The 19116-nt window shown below is 35.9% G+C and overlaps 1 protein-coding gene across 1 annotated transcript in view; it reads left to right on the top strand.

The window, feature by feature from the left end:
* AGMO (alkylglycerol monooxygenase) overlaps nucleotides 1-19116 on the top strand; it is a 353562-nt gene that overhangs the window by 140873 nt on the left and 193573 nt on the right. Inside the window, exon 6 of the mRNA XM_060108676.1 lies at nucleotides 18792-18858. Within this exon, the coding sequence (XP_059964659.1) occupies nucleotides 18792-18858 (67 nt within the window). The remainder of the gene's footprint in view (nucleotides 1-18791; nucleotides 18859-19116) is intronic.

Consider the following 19116-nt stretch of genomic DNA (forward strand, 5'->3'; position numbering starts at 1 on the left):
ATCCGTGGCAAGAGCCCTCCTGGAGTCTGCCATTAGCCCCACCAAAGAGCATGTAGCCTCCTTTTGTTTGTTTGTTAATGAAATGCATAAGGTGTTTACAGAGCCCCTTTAACTTGGTAGAATATGAATTCTCAATTTTCTCTTGCCAGTACCAGGTAGCAGTTGAAATTCCTGCTCATTACCCTTGTAACTTTTCAGCAAGTTCCTTAATGTCTTGTCCCATGCATGAATAATATAAGAGTCAGCCAAGACTCTTAATTCAAGATTCAGGTTTGAGGGCAGTTTGTGAGCTGATGATGTGGCTCCTCCCCTTGTGGTGCCACAGGATTTCTCCTTTCAATTTGCAGTCACTCTTGCAGTCTCAAAATTTGATCTCTGACTTCTAACCTAGTGGGACCAGCACTTTCTCTTCAAGCTCTACCACCTCCAGCTCCCCTTTTCCTTGCAATCAGGGCATGACGTAGTGTGGCCATTCTAGTAGAATCCTACTGTGCAGACTATATCCACCAAGAACAAACATCACTGTTTTGCCATCACTTGCCATCAGTGATCTAGTTGACAAGCTATGAAGAAAACAAATTCTTCTCATCAGCAGCACCATAAAATCATGCAACTGCCCCAATCAGATCTTTTCTCTGTGGATATATTCATGATAGACCTGTACAGTAAGGGTCAGTAGAAATTAGCATACAGGAGAACTGCAGAGTGTAATGTGCACAGTTAGAAAGCATGAGAAACATACAGTGGTATTTTGAAGCAATATAGCTAGTGAGACTATAGAAGCCAGAAGTTTGCAGAAGCCAGGACATATAGAGAAGAATAGGAAAAAGTAACGCGATAGCAGCAAAAACAATAGAGTGGTAGCAGCATGAGCAGAGATTTAGGACACCTGAATTCTTGATGATATAACTAATAAAGTATTTTGCTTATTGCCCTTTTGCATCCAACATTATGCTTCTCATGGAAGTTTGGCAGTATTTATCTATTCTTCAAAATCTTATCAGGTCTACTCAAGACCTAGTCATGTGTAAAAAGTTAGCTTTCTTTTACCTACCTATATCTGTTTTATTCTATTTTTTTTTTTTTTTTTTTTTTTTTTGCGGTATGCGGGCCTCTCACTGTTGTGGCCTCCCCCGTTGCGGAGCACAGGCTCCGGACGCGCAGGCTCCGGACGCGCAGGCTCAGCGGCCATGGCTCACGGGCCCAGCCGCTCCGCGGCATATGGGATCCTCCCAGACCGGGGCACGAACCCGTATCCCCTGCATCGGCAGGCGGACTCTCAACCACTTGCGCCACCAGGGAGGCCCTATTCTATTTTTTTTAATAAACCATTGAGAAAGAATGAAATATGTAATATTTGTGACATAAATTTTAAGTCATAATTGCAGAGAAACGTGTTTATCTCAAGTCTCTGTAGCTGTTTTTTTGCCCTTTGTGTAGGTGGGAAATGTATTGGAATTATTAAGCTAGTCAACAAGTCTTTTTCATTAACAGATTTATTTTCATTTTGCATAAAGAAAAGTGACATCTGGGAAGACATTCTTGAATATTTCACGTACTATAATTATTTAAAATTAAATATGAGTATTGTAAACACACAATTATTCATCTCAATTGCTTTTTTTGAAACACGATAAAAGTAAGAAATACCATTTGCATAGTGTAAACTGTGTTTTCCTTTTGGGGTCTTAGAGATTAAATTACCTGAATTTAAATCCTGACTTCATTTATTACAATCACTGCAACTTTGTGTGTGTTTATTTTTAATTAAAGTATAGTTGATTTACAACGTTGTGTTAATTTCTGCTGTACAGCAAAGTGATTCAGTTATACATATATATATTCTTTTTCATATTCTTTTCCATTTTGGTTGATCACAGGATATTGAATATAGTTCCCTGTGCTACACCGTAGGACCTTGTTGTTTATCCATCCTATGTATCAAAATGTATCCATTTATCCATCCTTGCATCTGCTAATCCCAAACTCCCAGTCCATCCCTCCCCCACCCTGCCTCCACCTTGGCAACCACAGATCTGTTCTCTATGCCTGTGAGTCTATTTCTATTTCATAGATAAGTTCATTTATGTCATATTTTAGATTCCACATGTAAATGATATCATATGGTATTTGTCTTTCTCTTTCTGACTTACTTCACTTAGTATGATCATCTCTAGGTCCATCCATGTTGCTGCAAATGACATTATTTCCTTCTTTTTTATGGCTGAGCAGTATTCCATTGTATATATGTACCACATCTTTATCCATTCATCTGTTGATGGACATTTAGGTTGTTTCCATGTTTTGGCTGTTGTGAATCATCACTGTAACTTTGGACTGTTTACCTTCCTATGCCTCAGTTTCCTCATATGTAAAATAAAAACAGTAACACTACGTAGCATTGTTGTGAGGATTATAAAAGAGTTCATGTTACAATCTGTTGATTAGAACAGTTGGCACATAAAAAGTACTAAAAAATGTTTTCAGTGCTATTATTGTTGTTGTTACTATTTCTGCACTCTAGATATCTGTTTTACTGTATGTCACTATCCATTCCTAGCCATCATTATAATTATTTGTGTATATTTTATGACATAATTTTAATATAATACATACTTTGTTTAGTATGAATTACTAATAAGAATAAATGCAGTTGGGTTTTTTTGTTTTTTAAAAAAATTATTTATTTATTTATTTATTTATTTTTAATTTTTGGCTGTGTTGGGTCTTTGTTGCTGTGCACGGGCTTTCTCTAGTGTGGCAAGCAGGGGCTACTATTCGTTGTGGTGCATGGGCTTCTCATTGTGGTGGCTTCTCTTGTTGTGGAGCACGGGCTCTAGGTGCATGAGCTTCAGTAGTTACAGCACATGGGCTCAGTAGTTGTGGCATGCGGGCTCTAGGGCACGCAGGCTCAGTAGTTGTGGCACATGGGCTCTAGCGTGCAGGCTCAGTAGTTGTGGCGCACAGACTTAGGTACTCTGCGGCATGTGGAATCTTCCTGGACCAGGGATTGAACCTGTGTTCGGCAGGCGGATTCTTAACCACTGCATCACCAGGGAAGTCCCATGCAGTTGGATTTTAAACTTGAATAATTAATTAATGCACAAATTTACTTTAGGAAAAAAAATTCATTCTTAACTATAAGAGTTTCAGATTGTTATCATGAAGTGAATTGTTCAGGTTTTTAAAAATCTTTTCTTGTGTGATTTAGAAACTATTCAATATAAAAAATTATTAAATTTGTCAAGTTCAGTATATCTTGTTAAATATTTTAATTATTATGTCCCACAGAGATTCACTGAGTGCCTAGCCTATTAATTCCTACTCTTGCATGTAATAACAAAAAACAAAATTGGGTTAAAGACTGGAATAATGAGATGTAGTATTCTGAAAGAAGGAAAAGTATCTGAGCTTGAAAGATATTTTTAAAAAGACAAGTTTAGGAGAATAAACAGTTATAGTCATCCCAGGCCAATAATTCTCAGTAACTGATAGTTGTTATTGGCTGAGATATCCCAAGGAAAATATGATTAAATGACGTTTCTGTTTGTCTATTTACTTATTTCATTTTGTATATCATATACTTAGCCAGCACTAAGTTTTTCAGCATTTTATTAAGTTATTAGATTTATTATTTATTTTAAAATTAAATTTACCTTATTTTATTGCATTATAAAAATGTGAATATATTAAATTTTAAGCATCTTAACAAATATGATCTCATTAAATCTTCAAAGCAACTCTATGAAATACAAATACTATTTCCTCCGATTAAATATACTAAGTAACTTATTCTGGGTCACGTGATTGGTAAATGTGAAAGCTGGGCTTTGTATCCAGTAGTCAGGATCCAGATTCCTTGTTCTCATCCACTACACTATACAGCTTCCCTATAGATGGGTCATTTCTGATCCTAATGTTATAATAAAATAGCTACCATGTATTAAGCACTGAGTATGTGCCAAGCAAAAATTTTTCATTTAATTCCCATAAAATAATTTGAGTCCCTAAAGACCAATTAAACTTTTACAGGTTGTAAAGAATGAATGTAAGTTGAAATAACTTCAGTTAATGGAGCTTTATTTTAAGGGGACAACATATAGAAGTACACGCAGCAGGAAACCATACCAGAAATTTAACAGACAATTTTAGAAAACTGAAATTTTTATATTCACTAACTCTGTGAGCAAACACCATCCCTTTTAAAGCTAAGAATATTGAGATTCTACAGTTTATATAAGGTAACATAGCTGGCTCAGAGCTAATTTTTTGCCATTACTCACACATCGTACTTCTTCAAACAAAATTTTTATTTGATTACATCTCAGTATAGCATGGCAGAATGCCACAGGGTTTATAAAGAATCAATATGGTACAGTGAAAAGATCATGGTTGTTGGTTACTTGAGACAGAACTCAGTTGTAATATTACCTATACCAAACTGCTGTGTGACCTTCACACACATCTACTTGTCCCTCTTAAAATGTAATCTATTCTCAGAGGCTGATCCTGCTGAAAATTCTTTGGTGATGTTCCACGGCTTGCTGAGTTAAGTCTAAATTTCTTGCATTTCATGTTTCCCACGCACTGCCTTTCAAATAGATCTCCTGGTATATATCCCATTACTTTCCATTCTGTACAATTCAGTCAAACTAGACCATTTCCATTTCCCAAATACATCTGATATATGATCATTGCAGTGCCTCTCCTTTTTATATTTTCTACATGTTGCTATTCTATACATTTTGCAAGGCCCAACTCAGTTCCCTCTTCTCCATAAAGTGTTTCCTTTATTAAGAGCGAACACTTATGTAGCTCAGACCATGTGTCAGTCACTATGCTAAGTATTTCACAAGATGTACTTATTTGATTATACAATGTATTTACTAATGCAACCCTATTGTCCCCATTCAAAATGAGGAAATTGAACTACATAGAGATGAACTTGTTTAATGCTGTTGCAGCTAGTTTGTAGTAGATCTGTGACTCAAAACCTGGTAAACAATTCTCTCTCCTTTCCACCTTTGAAATCCTGTATCATTTATCTCACATCTCTTGGTAATGTCCCAGTTTGCCTGGTGCAGCCCCAATATATACCTTTTTTTTTTTTTCTGGCATAATTGTTACTAGTGCACCCTTTCACTCTCTTAAGGTATTCATTGTACACTTGTTGTGTTTTCTTCCTAAACAGCTCTTTCATCTCTCTTCCCCTTTTTGTTTCTACTGCCTCACCTTAATTTATGCTCCTATTATCTGTTACATAGATGGCTACTACAAAATTCCTTTTTTTTTTTCTATTCCTGCAGACTCTTTCCTCTCCTATATATTTGCATACAACTGTGATGATCATTTTAGAACCCAAGCAGTATCAGGGCACACCCAACATGAAACAAACATCAGCAACAGAAGTTTTTAAATGGCTTTCTATTGCCTCCAAGATAGAATCAAACACCTTAAATACATACATAGATTTCAGCAGCCTTAGAATATGACCCTGCTTACTCTCCAGTCTCATTCCATTAGTTAGCCGGTCCAGCTAAACCACATTGCTTTTTGCTCCCTAAGCATGCCCAACACATTTTTTCCCTTTGTATTTGCATAGGCTCTCTCTGTGATGCCTTTTTTCCAGACATTCCCCACGATGCAACTCAATTACCACTTCCTCTGGAATGTCACTTTTTCACCTCTTAGTTAAAGTTGAGTGCACTTTTCTTTTTTTTTTTTTTTGTGGTACGCGGGCCTCTCACTGTTGTGGCCTCTCCTGTGCGGAGCACAGGCTCCAGACGCGCAGGCTCAGCGGCCATGGCTCACGGGCCTAGCCGCTCCGTGGCATGTGGGATTTTCCCAGACCGGGGCACAAACCCGTGTCCCCTGCATCGGCAGGCGGACTCTCAACCATTGTGCCACCAGGGAGGCCCGAGTGCACTTTTCTTGACACTACCCCATGTCCTATTTCCATAGTGGCAGTTAATGATAAAAAGCGTGGGCTCTGTTGGGAGGGCATAAATGAGATAACGTATCAGTTGTTGCACATAGGAAGCATCCAACTAATAATGGTGAAGTTTAATTCTTACACCACTGTATTGTATTTATTGCTTAACTCTGCTTCTCCCATTATTCTCTGAGTTCCTTGATAGCAGAAAGTGTCCCTCATCTATTATGTGAGCATCTATTTACATGTATGTATACATATATTATATAAATATATACAAACTTTAATAAAAAACAAAACAGTATTTAAATAAACAATTAACTGTAACTTGTTGATAATAATTATTAGTGTTAGCTATTAGTAAACATATGTGTGTACATACTTGTATTTATATCTAGAATATACTTATGCTGGATCTCCCCTAATAGAGTGTAAATTTTTGAGGGTGATGATTACATATCTTTTGGAACTTGGGGGAATGAGTAAGTTCTATTTCAAAATATATGCTTTTGAAAGATACTTATTTTAACAAAAATCAAATTTCATGCTTTTTTTCTATCCAGTGCTTATTCCAATAGTACCTAATATCATAAACCTTTTGTTCTTGAAATAAGTTGAGACGTTTCTCAGCACTTTTGCTCTCCTTACTCCCTTACTCTGTTTTACTTCTTCCTGAATTTCCGACTCCAATTCTCTTTTCTTCTCTCAGTATTCTTCCTTCTTAGAATTTAACTTACTTCACCATTTTTAGGTTGTCTTCAAGTAATTGCATATTTAGTCTATAGCTCTAATACAGATTTTCTTATGGATTTAAGATCTATCTTTTGAATGTTTGACTTAACATATTCATAGGAATATTTGACACCACTCTGAGTCAACATTTCTAAAACATATTCCATTTCAGCTCTTCTCACCTCAAATCAGCTGTTCTTCTTTGTTTCCATTGCTAGTTGAAGACAATGTCAAGATCAAATCCTGGTGTCACCTTCAACTCCTTGATCTCTCTAGTAGCCTATACATGTTCTCTCTAGAAGAAATCTTCTGTTCTACAGTTACCTTTTAAAATAATTCACCCCCACCCTGCTTTTTCATGTATAAATTAGAAGTGCTTTTCCACATGTATTAGATATATAAATCTCTTTGAAGTTCATATGTTCAAAAAATATTTCTCAAGCAGCTACTCTGGGGCAAAGAGCAATTCCAGTTTTCTGACCTGGGTTGGCACCCTTTATTACTAACATTTTGAGGATCACAGCCTCCTTCCAGAAACTGTTGGATTCTGGTGACTCTTTGCCAAAGGAAAAAAATTGACAAAATATCAAGAATTTTACTGAGTTTCCTGAAGATTATCAATAAACTGTTTAAAAATTCATAGATCACCATATTCAAATATCTGTTGTGAAAGGATTGGAATTGGAGGCCTTCAGACACAAGAAATAAAATCGGAATCTGTAACCAGAATTGAAGAGAAAGACATTTCAAGAACAAGGGAGTAGTAAAACATAATGACATAAGGTTTTATAATCAAAGAGAAGTCTATCCTCTGTTAGAGGTTTGTACACCTTCTTCACTAGTGTGTTCCCAGAATATAAAAGGTACCTACTTAATAGGAGCTCAAGACATGTTTGTTGAATGAATGCGTGTGGACATTTAGTAAAGTTATTTAAACTCTCTGACATTTCTTCCAAATCTGTTAACTGAAAGTAGTCATACCTACCCCATAAGAGTGTTATTAGGATTAATTAAATAACATGTGTTAAGTATATAGTCTGGAAAATAATATGCTTTCAACCAATAGCAATTATGAAAAAGCATAAAAACAACCAAAACAAAACAAACCCTGCATATTGGAACTGGTACACAGAGACAGAGCTAATAGAAGCAAGTGTAACTGTTGCTGGTCACCTGCATGCATCAGAATTATTTGTGCTTACTCAAGATATAGAATCATGGTCCCGTTCTGAGAACCACAGAATCTAAATCTCTGGAGAGCAAGAGTAGGAAACTGCATTTGGAGCAAGCTTCCCAACAGATTAGACTGAACATTGTTGTGATGAAGTTTGAGCACAATGAATGCAGGAGCTGACAGTAAACTTCTTGAAGACAAAGACTATGTTTTATACCTCTTTGTTTTCCCATTGTCTTGAACTTGGATGATTATCAGTAAATATCTTTTTCATGAATGAATGAATTCATCATGTTAACCAGATTCTTTATAATATGTGTACATATTGAAGAGAAGCAGAAGGAGAAACAAGAAGAGAGTACCCATGGCAAAGATTTGGATCAGAGAGGATGTGCTCTGGAATGAATTGTGTTCCTCCAAAATTCATATGGTGAAGCCTTAATCCCCAAAGTGATGATATTTGGAGATGGAGCCTTTAGGAGGTAATCAAGTCTTGAAGGTGGAGCCCTCATGATGGGATTAGTGCTCATAGAAGAAGAGACAAAGAGGAGAGGATACAGAAAGAAGGTGGCTTTCACAAGATGCTGAATTTGCTGGCACCTTAATCTTGGACTTCTTACCTTCTGTCACTGTGAGAAATAAATGTTTGTTGTTTAAGCCACACAGTCTATTGTATTTAGTTACAGCATCCCAAACTGACTAAGACATGATGTACAGTTTTAAAATAAATAAATAAATCTTTAATAAATTCTGAGGGACAAGGGGAGAAGTTGTTCGTTAGCTTGTCCTTAGAAGGAAAATATGCAAGTAGGAACAGGGCAAGTTAATTTATGACAAACAGATACTTGTAGCTTCCAAACAACTAATTGAGAAATCATGCTATGATATTTGACCTTAAGCAATTGGTATTTACAAGTATTTAACAGACTAAAATTTATAATGAGTGACAGGAGATCTGACCTATGAGATTGTAAACATTAAAATGCAGATTTATATCTAATGCTTAGAAACTGCCAGGTACATGGTCAGTAATCACTGACATTTGTTGATTAATGAATGTAAAAGCGACACTGAAATTGGGAATATGATCATCATGGCAGACACAATGTACTGAGCCTTAGAATGAGTCAAACGTTTGGAGTTTGTGGAAGAACTAGCTAAACTCTCAGTTTGTCCGTTACCTTCTTTTAACATGATGTTACTACCACTAATAACAAAGTGGTTCCTTTTCTCACTGAGTGACCAAATTGGTAAATATAAAATGATGTTACACAAGAGTGAAGTTTTACATAGTTATGCTTATGAATATTTTCCATTTTTCTTAGGTCAATTTAATTGGTGTTGCTTTAAAAAAGTCACTTGGAATCCACCTCCCTTTGAAGGAACACATTCAGCAGCTACTTACATTCATTTTTCTAAGGAAAAGTTAAAAGTGTTACTCAAAATGTAAGCTGAGATGAATTCAAATAGAATGCTAACTTGTCCACCTCTTGTCCTCTTGTTTGAGGAATAATACAATCATAAGTGACAAGAGTCAGCCTTCAAGGTAATTTATTACAAACACGGTTCTTTAAAACCCTTGTTTATTGTATAAACATAGCCTAGTCTCATTCTTCTTAAAACCAAGCTTTTAACTCTTTAACCCTATGGTATGGATTCATCAAAAATTTACTCCCTATGAAGCTCTTTATGATCCCAACAGTCCTGATTCCTCCAGATTGTTTTATTTCCAAACTATAAATATTGTTTTTTCACTCCTTAGTGTGGAAATTCAGCTACCTCCATATTACATGCTTACTGAAGTAGAAAACTGCCTAATCAGATAGGAAAACATTTGGCTGTGAATAAATCAGCATTTGTCGAGGATTTCAAAGTGTGAAAGTAGGCAGACAAGCCCAGATCCTAAGAGCTCTGCTTTCTCTTGCTTCCCTGTAGAGAAATCAGAGGCTAATATGGCCTCCACTACCATCTGTCTAAATACTTGAATGTGTTGTCTTGAATTAACACAGCAGATCTAGTGGGGGGTATAATTAAGATTTTATTTTTACATTTCATCACCAGATGCTCTACAATATAAATTTATCCATAAATGTTCAGATTGATTAAGTTTTTAATAAGGAAAACAATGGGTGTTTAAAGATCAACTAATTCAGAACAAGAAGTAAAATTATTTTAATATGTTGACTTGTAGTGTTTATGGATTTTATTCTTTTTCTAAAACTTTAAGTGAAGAATTGCTATAGATTTTCTTGAGGGAGAAAAACCTATTCATACATATATATATATATATATATATATATATATATATATATACAATAAAAATCTAACATTGTCACTCATCCTACCTTTAAATTAATAAACTACCTGCTAATAAATTGTAATTTCCATTGTTTTACTCTGTGACCTTTCAAAAGATCTTAACACAGTACTTTCCATAAAATATGCACTCAGTAAATACCTATTGAATAAATGAAACCCACATAGGTTATTTTAATTTCCATACAGTCAGATGAAGTTTATGAACAAGGGAGAATTCTCTACAGCATTCTCTGGCAACAAACAATGGGACTGTTTGCAAAGCAGCACTACAGAAAACTAAGCAAAAGCATATATCTCTATTAAGGGTAATTTTCAGCTTGAGACCTGGAAAAGGAACTCAATTTGCTGCTTGTTAAATAACTCTTGTGCCAGTTACACATTCAAATTTATTGTAAGCTCAAATGTCTCTGCTGTGCATTGTAACTGAAAACGAAACAAAACAAAAAAAGAATGATTTTCTCATCCTGCCCCCAAAATCACAAAATTTTATGAGAAAGATAAGTTTTTAGAAAAGCTTTGTTTCTTAAATAGCTTTACCTTTCCATTGAAGAGACCATTGGGCCGTAAATAAGCTTCCTATGTGAAGTACCTGCATATCGCTTTATTTCTTTTTGCATCTAAAACCTAGTAAAGTTCATAGAAATTCAGTAAATGTTTGCAGAATGAATGGAATCCCTGACAAGAGACTTCTTGCTCTGATTATTCTGCAAGTAGCTTTTAATAAAAGACTTTGATAAGGACTTATAAATACAGGTTTTAATCCTCTGAAACAGATTATTTCCAACCCTAGTAGAAAACCCTTATTGGTAGTTTGGTACCTAAAATTGTCATTGATTAGTATTTGAGTTTGTATTTAATATTTAGTATATATAATAAATATATTTAATGGGAATAAATATATGTATATACATTAATATTTTTGTCCTTCAGGTTTTTTAATCTGTAAATGGGACTAAAATACTGGAAGGCATTATTGAAAGGTCATAGAAATATTTATAATCACTTACTTTTCAAAAAGATATGCATGAGCCTATAGTTAATTGTAAAGATCTTTCCAAATATAAGATTCTCCAAATTTTTAATACAAAAACACCCATGCATACACATATACATAGATAGGTAGAAAGGCAGATAGATAGATAGATAGATAGATAGCTGAAAGAAAGAAGGAAAAAGTTAAAAAGAGAGGGGGGAAGGAAGGAAAAAAGGAAAGAAGAAAGAAAGAAAATTAGATAAGAAAAAGGCAAGTAATCATAATATAACTGTTAGTCCATTTAATTTTAGTTTGGGTTTGCACTGAATCTTGCCACTAATTTACCTGAAAAGTTTTGCTGTTTTTAGTCTGCACTTCAAGCATATGTTTCTTATAACATGACAGTGATTTTTATATCAGATGATAAATGTATTGGGAGCTGGCTTAGCATTTCCCTTAAATACTGATGCAGTGAAACCCAGAGGCCTGCAGTGGTATGGGTCCCTCTGGAACATCAATCACGCATGATGCTGTAAGGAGAAGTCTTGACTACTTAGAGTCAATGTCGTCACTGTAGCCTACGCTCATCTGAATGCAGGCATTTTTCTGCTACGGAGATTTCATTTCACTTCACCCTCAACCCAGTCACCCCTCAGCATTTATCATATTGTTAGCACGTTCATTTTTATAATGAGAATTCTGTAAAACACATGCTTTTTAAGACATATTTTCCCTATTATAATTTTTTCCTCTCACACAGGATGCGTGAATATTTGTAAGCATCTCTTGTTTGGAAAGAACTTTACAAATAACTATAAGCTCATGCCTTCTTTCTTAAAAGTAAGTCATTATAAGGATTTCTATGGCCTTTCAATAATATATTTTAGCATTTTGGTGCCAGGCTGCAGATAGAAAAACCGCAGGGTAGAAATGTAATATGGTATTCGCATATTATTCCAAAATTGGGAAAAAATAGTATTAAGAGTTTTTAAAATTAGATTTAGAAAGTCTCTTTCCTATCCTCAATAGTCAAAGTGAGGTGAGAAGAGGCAATTTTCTAAGCAATACAGACAAACGAAATACTTTTCTCTTGAATTAATCACTTTTGTTGAAAGGAAATCTTGTCATCCAACTTGACCATCTGGTAATTATTTCTGTATTCTTAACTGAACTATAAAAATCTAGCCCATGGGGCCTCCCTGGTGGCGCAAGTGGTTGAGAGTCCGCCTGCCGATGCAGGGGATACGGGTTCGTGCCCCGGTCTGGGAGGATCCCATATGCCGCGGAGCGGCTGGGCCCGTGAGCCGTGGCCGCTGAGCCTGCGCGTCCGGAGCCTGCGCGTCCGGAGCCTGTGCTCCGCAACGGGGGAGGCCACAACAGTGAGAGGCCCGCATACCGCAAAAAAAAAAAAAAAAAAATCTAGCCCATGTTTCCCACTCAGAAGAATCTGTGAAACTAATTAAGAAATGTATAGAATGGACTAAGTTACTTTTATAAGAAATAATTTCATACAAGACACTAATTTAGAACACTTACTTTGATGCTTGTAGAGTTCAACTGTAAGTGATTTTTCAATTTTAATTGGAAAGACCTATTGAGGTATGTTTTTCATGTAATGTAAGGTAGTAAGAAAACTTCTGAGAACTATATCATGGAAAGAATTAATTGCAATCGGTTCATAATAGACATTTAAATATTTGATTTACCACGTGTACTTATTTTATCAATTTCCAAAGCCAAATGATTTCAGGCTGGTAACCCTACATACTATGAAGGTGTCATCACTCTTTTAGACTTGTAAGTTATCCAGCTCACTCAAAGTGTAACTAGAGGGTGGGTGGGGTGCGGGTGTCATGAGAACTCTCAAAGGAAATTACAAAGGCACTTGATGACATGGAAACTACATTTTCTATTTCTGATTCACTTCATTGAAACTGAAGCCCACACAAACTGGTGCTAAGAGAGCATAAAGATAATTCAAGAAATTCAACTGCTGATGATTATCATAATTCAATTATGTCATTATCTAGGCTCTGTGATTTTCTGTGTGTGTGTTTTTTTGTTGTTGTTATTGTTGTTGTTAGCCCCTTTATTTTAGTTATTTATCTTAATTTTTCACCTCACTAAAACAAAAATTATGTTTGGACTCACTTTCCGGGCTTTAAACTCTTAACGACACTCCAGACTCATGTTTTGCCTCTAGCCTTGGCAGTAACTACCAGGCTCATTCCCTAATGCACCCCTTCCTCCAACTTCCCAATTAGAAGACAGAAATTATACAGAGCCTCCCTCCTGAACTACACAAGACTAGAGCACAGTAAGACATTCACACCCATGACACAGAGTTTCTCCACCTTGGCACTATTGACATTTTGGACCAGGTAACTCTTATTTTAGGGGAATGTCCTGTGCCCTGTGGTGTGGTTAGTGGCACTAAAACCTACTACTCAGTAGATACAATAGCACTTCCCCCAGCTGAGACAACCAAAAATATCTCCAGACATTGCCACCAGTCCCCTGGGAGCATAATCACCCAAGTTTAAGAACCACTACTATAAAGGCAGAAGTGTGGAGGGCAGTAAAGTTGATTTATCTACCCAATATAATCTTGCTGAGAAATCACTATGTGCAAACCAATGTTGTATGTGCTGTGAGAAACTTCGAGAAGGGTGAGGCCCAGTTTCTGTCTTCACAGAAATGAACACAAATAATTAGGACATAGGACAGACTGACATACAACGTAGTGGTATCTTGATATGTACTCAGAGAAAGGAAAACAAAATTCCCTTTGGAAAAATCCAGAAGAGAGCTTGGAAAATTTAGCTAGGTCTTGGAGGTAGAGCATGATTCCAACAGGTCAGGATGGGACATGAAGGTCTTAGAGGCAAAAGAAAGAGAATTGGGATCGGTCTTGAGGAAAAATTTGAACGCCTTTGAATTCCAGATGTTTTGGACTTTATTTAGTTCATTATGAAGATCCTTTTATTTGAGTTCATTTTAGTTTTGATGAGAGGAAATGACATGATAAAATGACATGATGAAACTCATGGTTCCTGTTCTCTTACTTTTACATTTAGCTCTTCTTCCCTACATCCACCATAAATTGTGGAGAGAGAAATAAGGAGTTTGTGACCACTCCAGCAAATCCAGTTCAGAGCACTTCTGCTGGATGAAGGTTAATCAATAGAATGGATGGAGCTTATAATTATAAAATTGTTACTTTTATTATTTATTTATTTTTAATAATTTATTATTAAACAAGTAAAAACAGCTTAAGAAACAATCTTTTTGGAAAACAATGATTTCACGAAATAGGCAGAAAAAATGTTAAAGTTACTATCTTTGAAGATTGGGTGGGAAATTAGCACCCAAGTTTTAATAATACAGAAACTAAAAACACAATATAAATAAGAAGGGCAAAGGCAACAACCTAAAGCACTCTGTTTAGGACATTGATTCTTAACCTCTGGGGACTTATGGATCCCTTTGAGTATATTATGAAAATAGTAGTTTTCCCCAAGAAAATACCCATAGTCACATATTCATAAAATTTGGTGTGACACTTCAGGGTGTTCTTGGCCTTCTGAAGCCCATAAATGGCCCTTCTAGACATCCATGGCCCTCAGATTATGAGACCCGGATAGAAAACTACAGGCTACAAGACACAGACCGTTGCTTCAGAGACCTAAGAAGCCCCAGAAGTGCCTAAAATACCATGAGCGCAATGTAGAAGCTGAAATTCCTGGGCTCTTTCTAAATAACTGGATTTCATTTTGAAATGTAGTCAAAAAGCGCTTAGTTATCATTTCCCATTAAAGTTCTAAAAATTTAGATTTCTTTTATTTGATGGAAAAAGTGCTATATCTCTTAAAGCAACATGATAGAAAAATAGAAGGATTACTGAGTTGAAACTGAGAAGACTTTAGGGCTTCTTCTAAGATGTTTAAACTTGGATTAGTAATTTAACTTCTCCGAGCTTCAGTTTTATGCTTTTTTGTAATAGAGTATTGCACTGTGTTATTTTTTATTTTTATTTTTTTTTGCTGTACGTGGGCCTCTCACTGTTGTGGCCTCTCCCGTTGCGGAGCACAGGCTCCGGACGCGCAGGCCCAGCGGCCATGGCTCACGGTCCCAGCAGCTCCACGGCATGTGGGATCCTCCCGGCCCGGGGCACGAACCCACGTCCCCTGCATTGGCAGGCGGACTCTCAACCACTGCGCCACCAGGGAAGCCCTGCACTGTGTTATTTTTAAGTCCTCTATATGTTCTAAAATTTTATAATTTAAATTAACTCATCTAAATCTAAAAAAAAAGCAAGACAAATAACTTCTAAAAATGAGAATAGCTCCAATTATTTTCACAGTAAAATATTTTCGGGAAGTGATTCAAAGCTAGATGCGGTTGAATTTCTAAATAACTGAATTTGCAAAAGTGGGTGATAAGTCGTCACACTCAGCTCTTATTAGTTATTAATTACTTCTCCATGACTTTGAATCAGAAGGGTTTACTACAAGAGAGGTTCTGACCGGGCTGTCTGAATGATGAATCATTTCCCACACCAAGGTGGTCTTCCCCAGCTCCAAGGTACTCATAGGCACTACAAGGAAATTTAACTCTGGTTGCCTGTGTTATACTTGGCATTTTACTAAAAAAAGAAAAAAAAGGAATTTTCAATATTGATATCACCATGCTTTAGCCTGCAGAAGCAAAAGATTTTCTTTGAGGAAAAGTACTTGACATTAAAAAAATAATGCCCTCAGCTAAGGCTCCAATCATCTGAATTCACTTACCATTTGTGTGGCTTTAAATCTGGCTGCACACACACCGGGACCAAGGATTAGAAATGCATCTGGGTAGCAGAAACTAGTTAGTGTAGTCTCCTCTACCCCCTTTTGTTGTCTGTTTTTGTAACATATGTTAGCCACCAAAGACACAAACAAGGATAAAATGGTTTTCTCCTTTCCCATCTGGTTCTCTGCCAGAGATACAAAGCCTGAGCAAAGCATCAGATTTCAATGTCCTGACTGCTGAGAAACCCCCTTTTTGTTCTCTATCCGTCACCATTCTTCTTCTCAACAAATATTTTTCCACCAGTACAAAGCAATGTAGTCCAATAAAACTAGGGGTTATTTCTACTTACTCCCCTCCCAATTTCTGGTCATTAATAATGCATTTGTGGGATAATATTTTTGCCTCTTATTTCACAGGGCTGTGGTCTGATGTAAGGGCTATATATTCACAGTATTTTGAACTCCTGAAATTAAAAATTACAGATTTTTTTTTCATGTATAAATGAGTTCTGTTGTATGAATCAACCAAAAAGTCTTATGGATCAACCAAAAAAGTCTGCTGTTTGGATCTCATAATACATTTCTTATGGATAACTTTAAAAATGGCTATAGAACTCTAGATTAGAAAAGAGAGACAAGAAGAAAGAGAGAAAGAGAGAGAGAGAGGGGAAGAGAGAGAGAGATAACATATTACATATTCTCTGCATTGCAAACATTTGCATCCTTTGCACGCCTGTACCGTAATGGAAATCGAGAACCCCTTAGAAGCTGGGAAGCAGGGAAGGAGGCAAGGACTGTTTCTTTCAGGTGTCCACTGAGTCTAATAAGGAGATGCTGGTGACACCTGCCCTATGAAGAGATGCAACATTGTTATGTGGCAACGCTGCTCCTGCTTCTCCTTCAGGAACGTGCAGGACCCCACAAACTGAGGACTGTGTGGCCCCTGAGGCTGTGCACGTCTGCAGAGCAATTGCAAATTGGGTGTTTCAGTGTCAGAGGTTGCCAAAAAATGATTAAACCCTGCTATATAAAGAGTTACAACATACATGTATGTTTGGGACTATAGGGATCTATCAATATTAATATTTTCAACTGACTGCGTATTACTGTATATTACTAGAGTAGTAATTTCTTTTATTTAAATTTGTCTTTAAAATTTTAAAACATTCAGAAAAGTAGAGAGAATAATAGAATGAATGTTTCTAGCTCCATAACTTCAATTTAAAAATCATTATGATATCTTGTAATAACCTATAATGGAAAAGAATCTGAAAAATAATAGATAGATATGTATGACTGAATCACTTTGCTGTACACCTGAAATGAATACAACATTGTAAATCAACTATATTTCAATAAAAACACTATGATTTTGATTCATTTTCATCAGTTATTCTTTTTTTCTTTGTCCTTTTCATTGCCAAATATGATGAAGCAAAACCTAGATCTCATGTCACATATACTTTAGTTATACAACTCTTAAAAAACAATTACATTTTCTCATGCAATGACAATGCCATCATAACTCCTAATAAAACAGTATTTTTATCATGTCATACTATGTTTGTAATCAGTTTTCTCTCATTGCCTATAAAATGTCTTTTATATTTGGTTTGTTCAAATCAGTATCTAAACAAGATCCCCACAATACATTTGGTTGTTATGTATCTTAAATATCTTTTCATCTGAAGCAGTCCCAGTTCCCTGTTTTTTCTCGTACCACTGACTTGTTGCCAAATTCATGTCAGTGTTAACGATTTCAGTGACTATTTTTCCCCTTAAGTAGCATTTAACGTATTACTGTATTCCTTATATATCCTTTAAATGGAAGTTAACTTTAAAGGTGAGTAATTTCTTAAAATATCAATGTATTGATTTTGTCATAAATAGGCTCTAAGAGATCTATTTAGATTGTGATTAAAGAAAAGTAAAAGACTGTTATCTGCCATGGTTGATGGAAGAAAGAATAATGTAATTGAGATGAAAAGCATTCCCACATTGTCCAATATTAACTGTATGATGTAATGGATATCTTAAATATGGCCTGCTGTTCTAATTTATGGTAACTTCCTGGTTTCTACACTCTTTAGAGTGTGCAGACTCTGGCATAGGAGATTCTTACTGAGAAATGTTGAGAGAGAACATTAGAGAATAATAGACGCGATTTTAAAGGGTCTTTAATCCCAAAAAAGCCCCTTTACATATTTGACTTTGAATCGTGCCTCAGAAATGGACTGGAAGATGGGGCATCTACAGTAAGAGAACATTTAGGAGTCTGTTTGAATAAGCAAGGATCACCGTAATGCAACTGCAATACTAAGTTACTGCATGACTGATTATTGGGTGAAACCAACTCCAGAAAATGAATATAATACTGGGTTTCCCTTCGCCTAGTTATGCTCTGTTAACATAAGTCATCAAAGACATAGCTGATAGGTGAAGAACATAAAATGACATGAAACTTAAAGAAGTATGCCTTGGCAATAGTAGCATCTAAATACAGTAACATTTGTAATCCTCAGAATATTATTATGTAGGTACTATTATTTCCATTTTAAAGATAAGGAATCTGACTTATAAAAAGCTTAAGTAATTTCTCCAATACCACATAATAATAAATAGAGGATTCAGGAACTGAACTGAGGCAGTCAGTTCACTACTCTTAACCTCACTACTATACTATATTGTCTCTTAGAATATGGTGATGAGCTAATTGTTATCTTTATATGAACACCAGAAGATAGAGAACCTTCTTCGGACTCTGATGCCAACCATGGAACTAGCAATATTTCTTAACCCATATGGGATTTTAATGTGAGTACTTAACTATTATATATAATTTAATAACTATGTTCCTTTTCTTTTAAACAGGTCATCGATAACCTTGGTCCTTTGGAACTGATTCTTAATACTCCTAGCCATCATAGGGTCCATCATGGTAAGGAAATTCGATCTCTTCTTTCATTCCTTCCTCATTTCTTGAAAAATGACATTATTATTTTGTATCACTTCAGCACAATTACCCAACCTAGTCACCACACACTGCAAATAGGCATTTGCTTCTTCCTTCATACCTGGACAAACCTAGTCTATAAAGAAAGGACTGGAAGAAAACAAAACAAAACAGAATCCTCTCCATAGCTGACTTTTTTTTTTTTTTTTTTTTGCGGTATGCGGGCCTCTCGCTGTTGTGGCC

Source organism: Mesoplodon densirostris, chromosome 9, assembly GCF_025265405.1.
Source record: "Mesoplodon densirostris isolate mMesDen1 chromosome 9, mMesDen1 primary haplotype, whole genome shotgun sequence".
NCBI classification, from domain to species: Eukaryota; Metazoa; Chordata; class Mammalia; order Artiodactyla; family Ziphiidae; genus Mesoplodon; species Mesoplodon densirostris.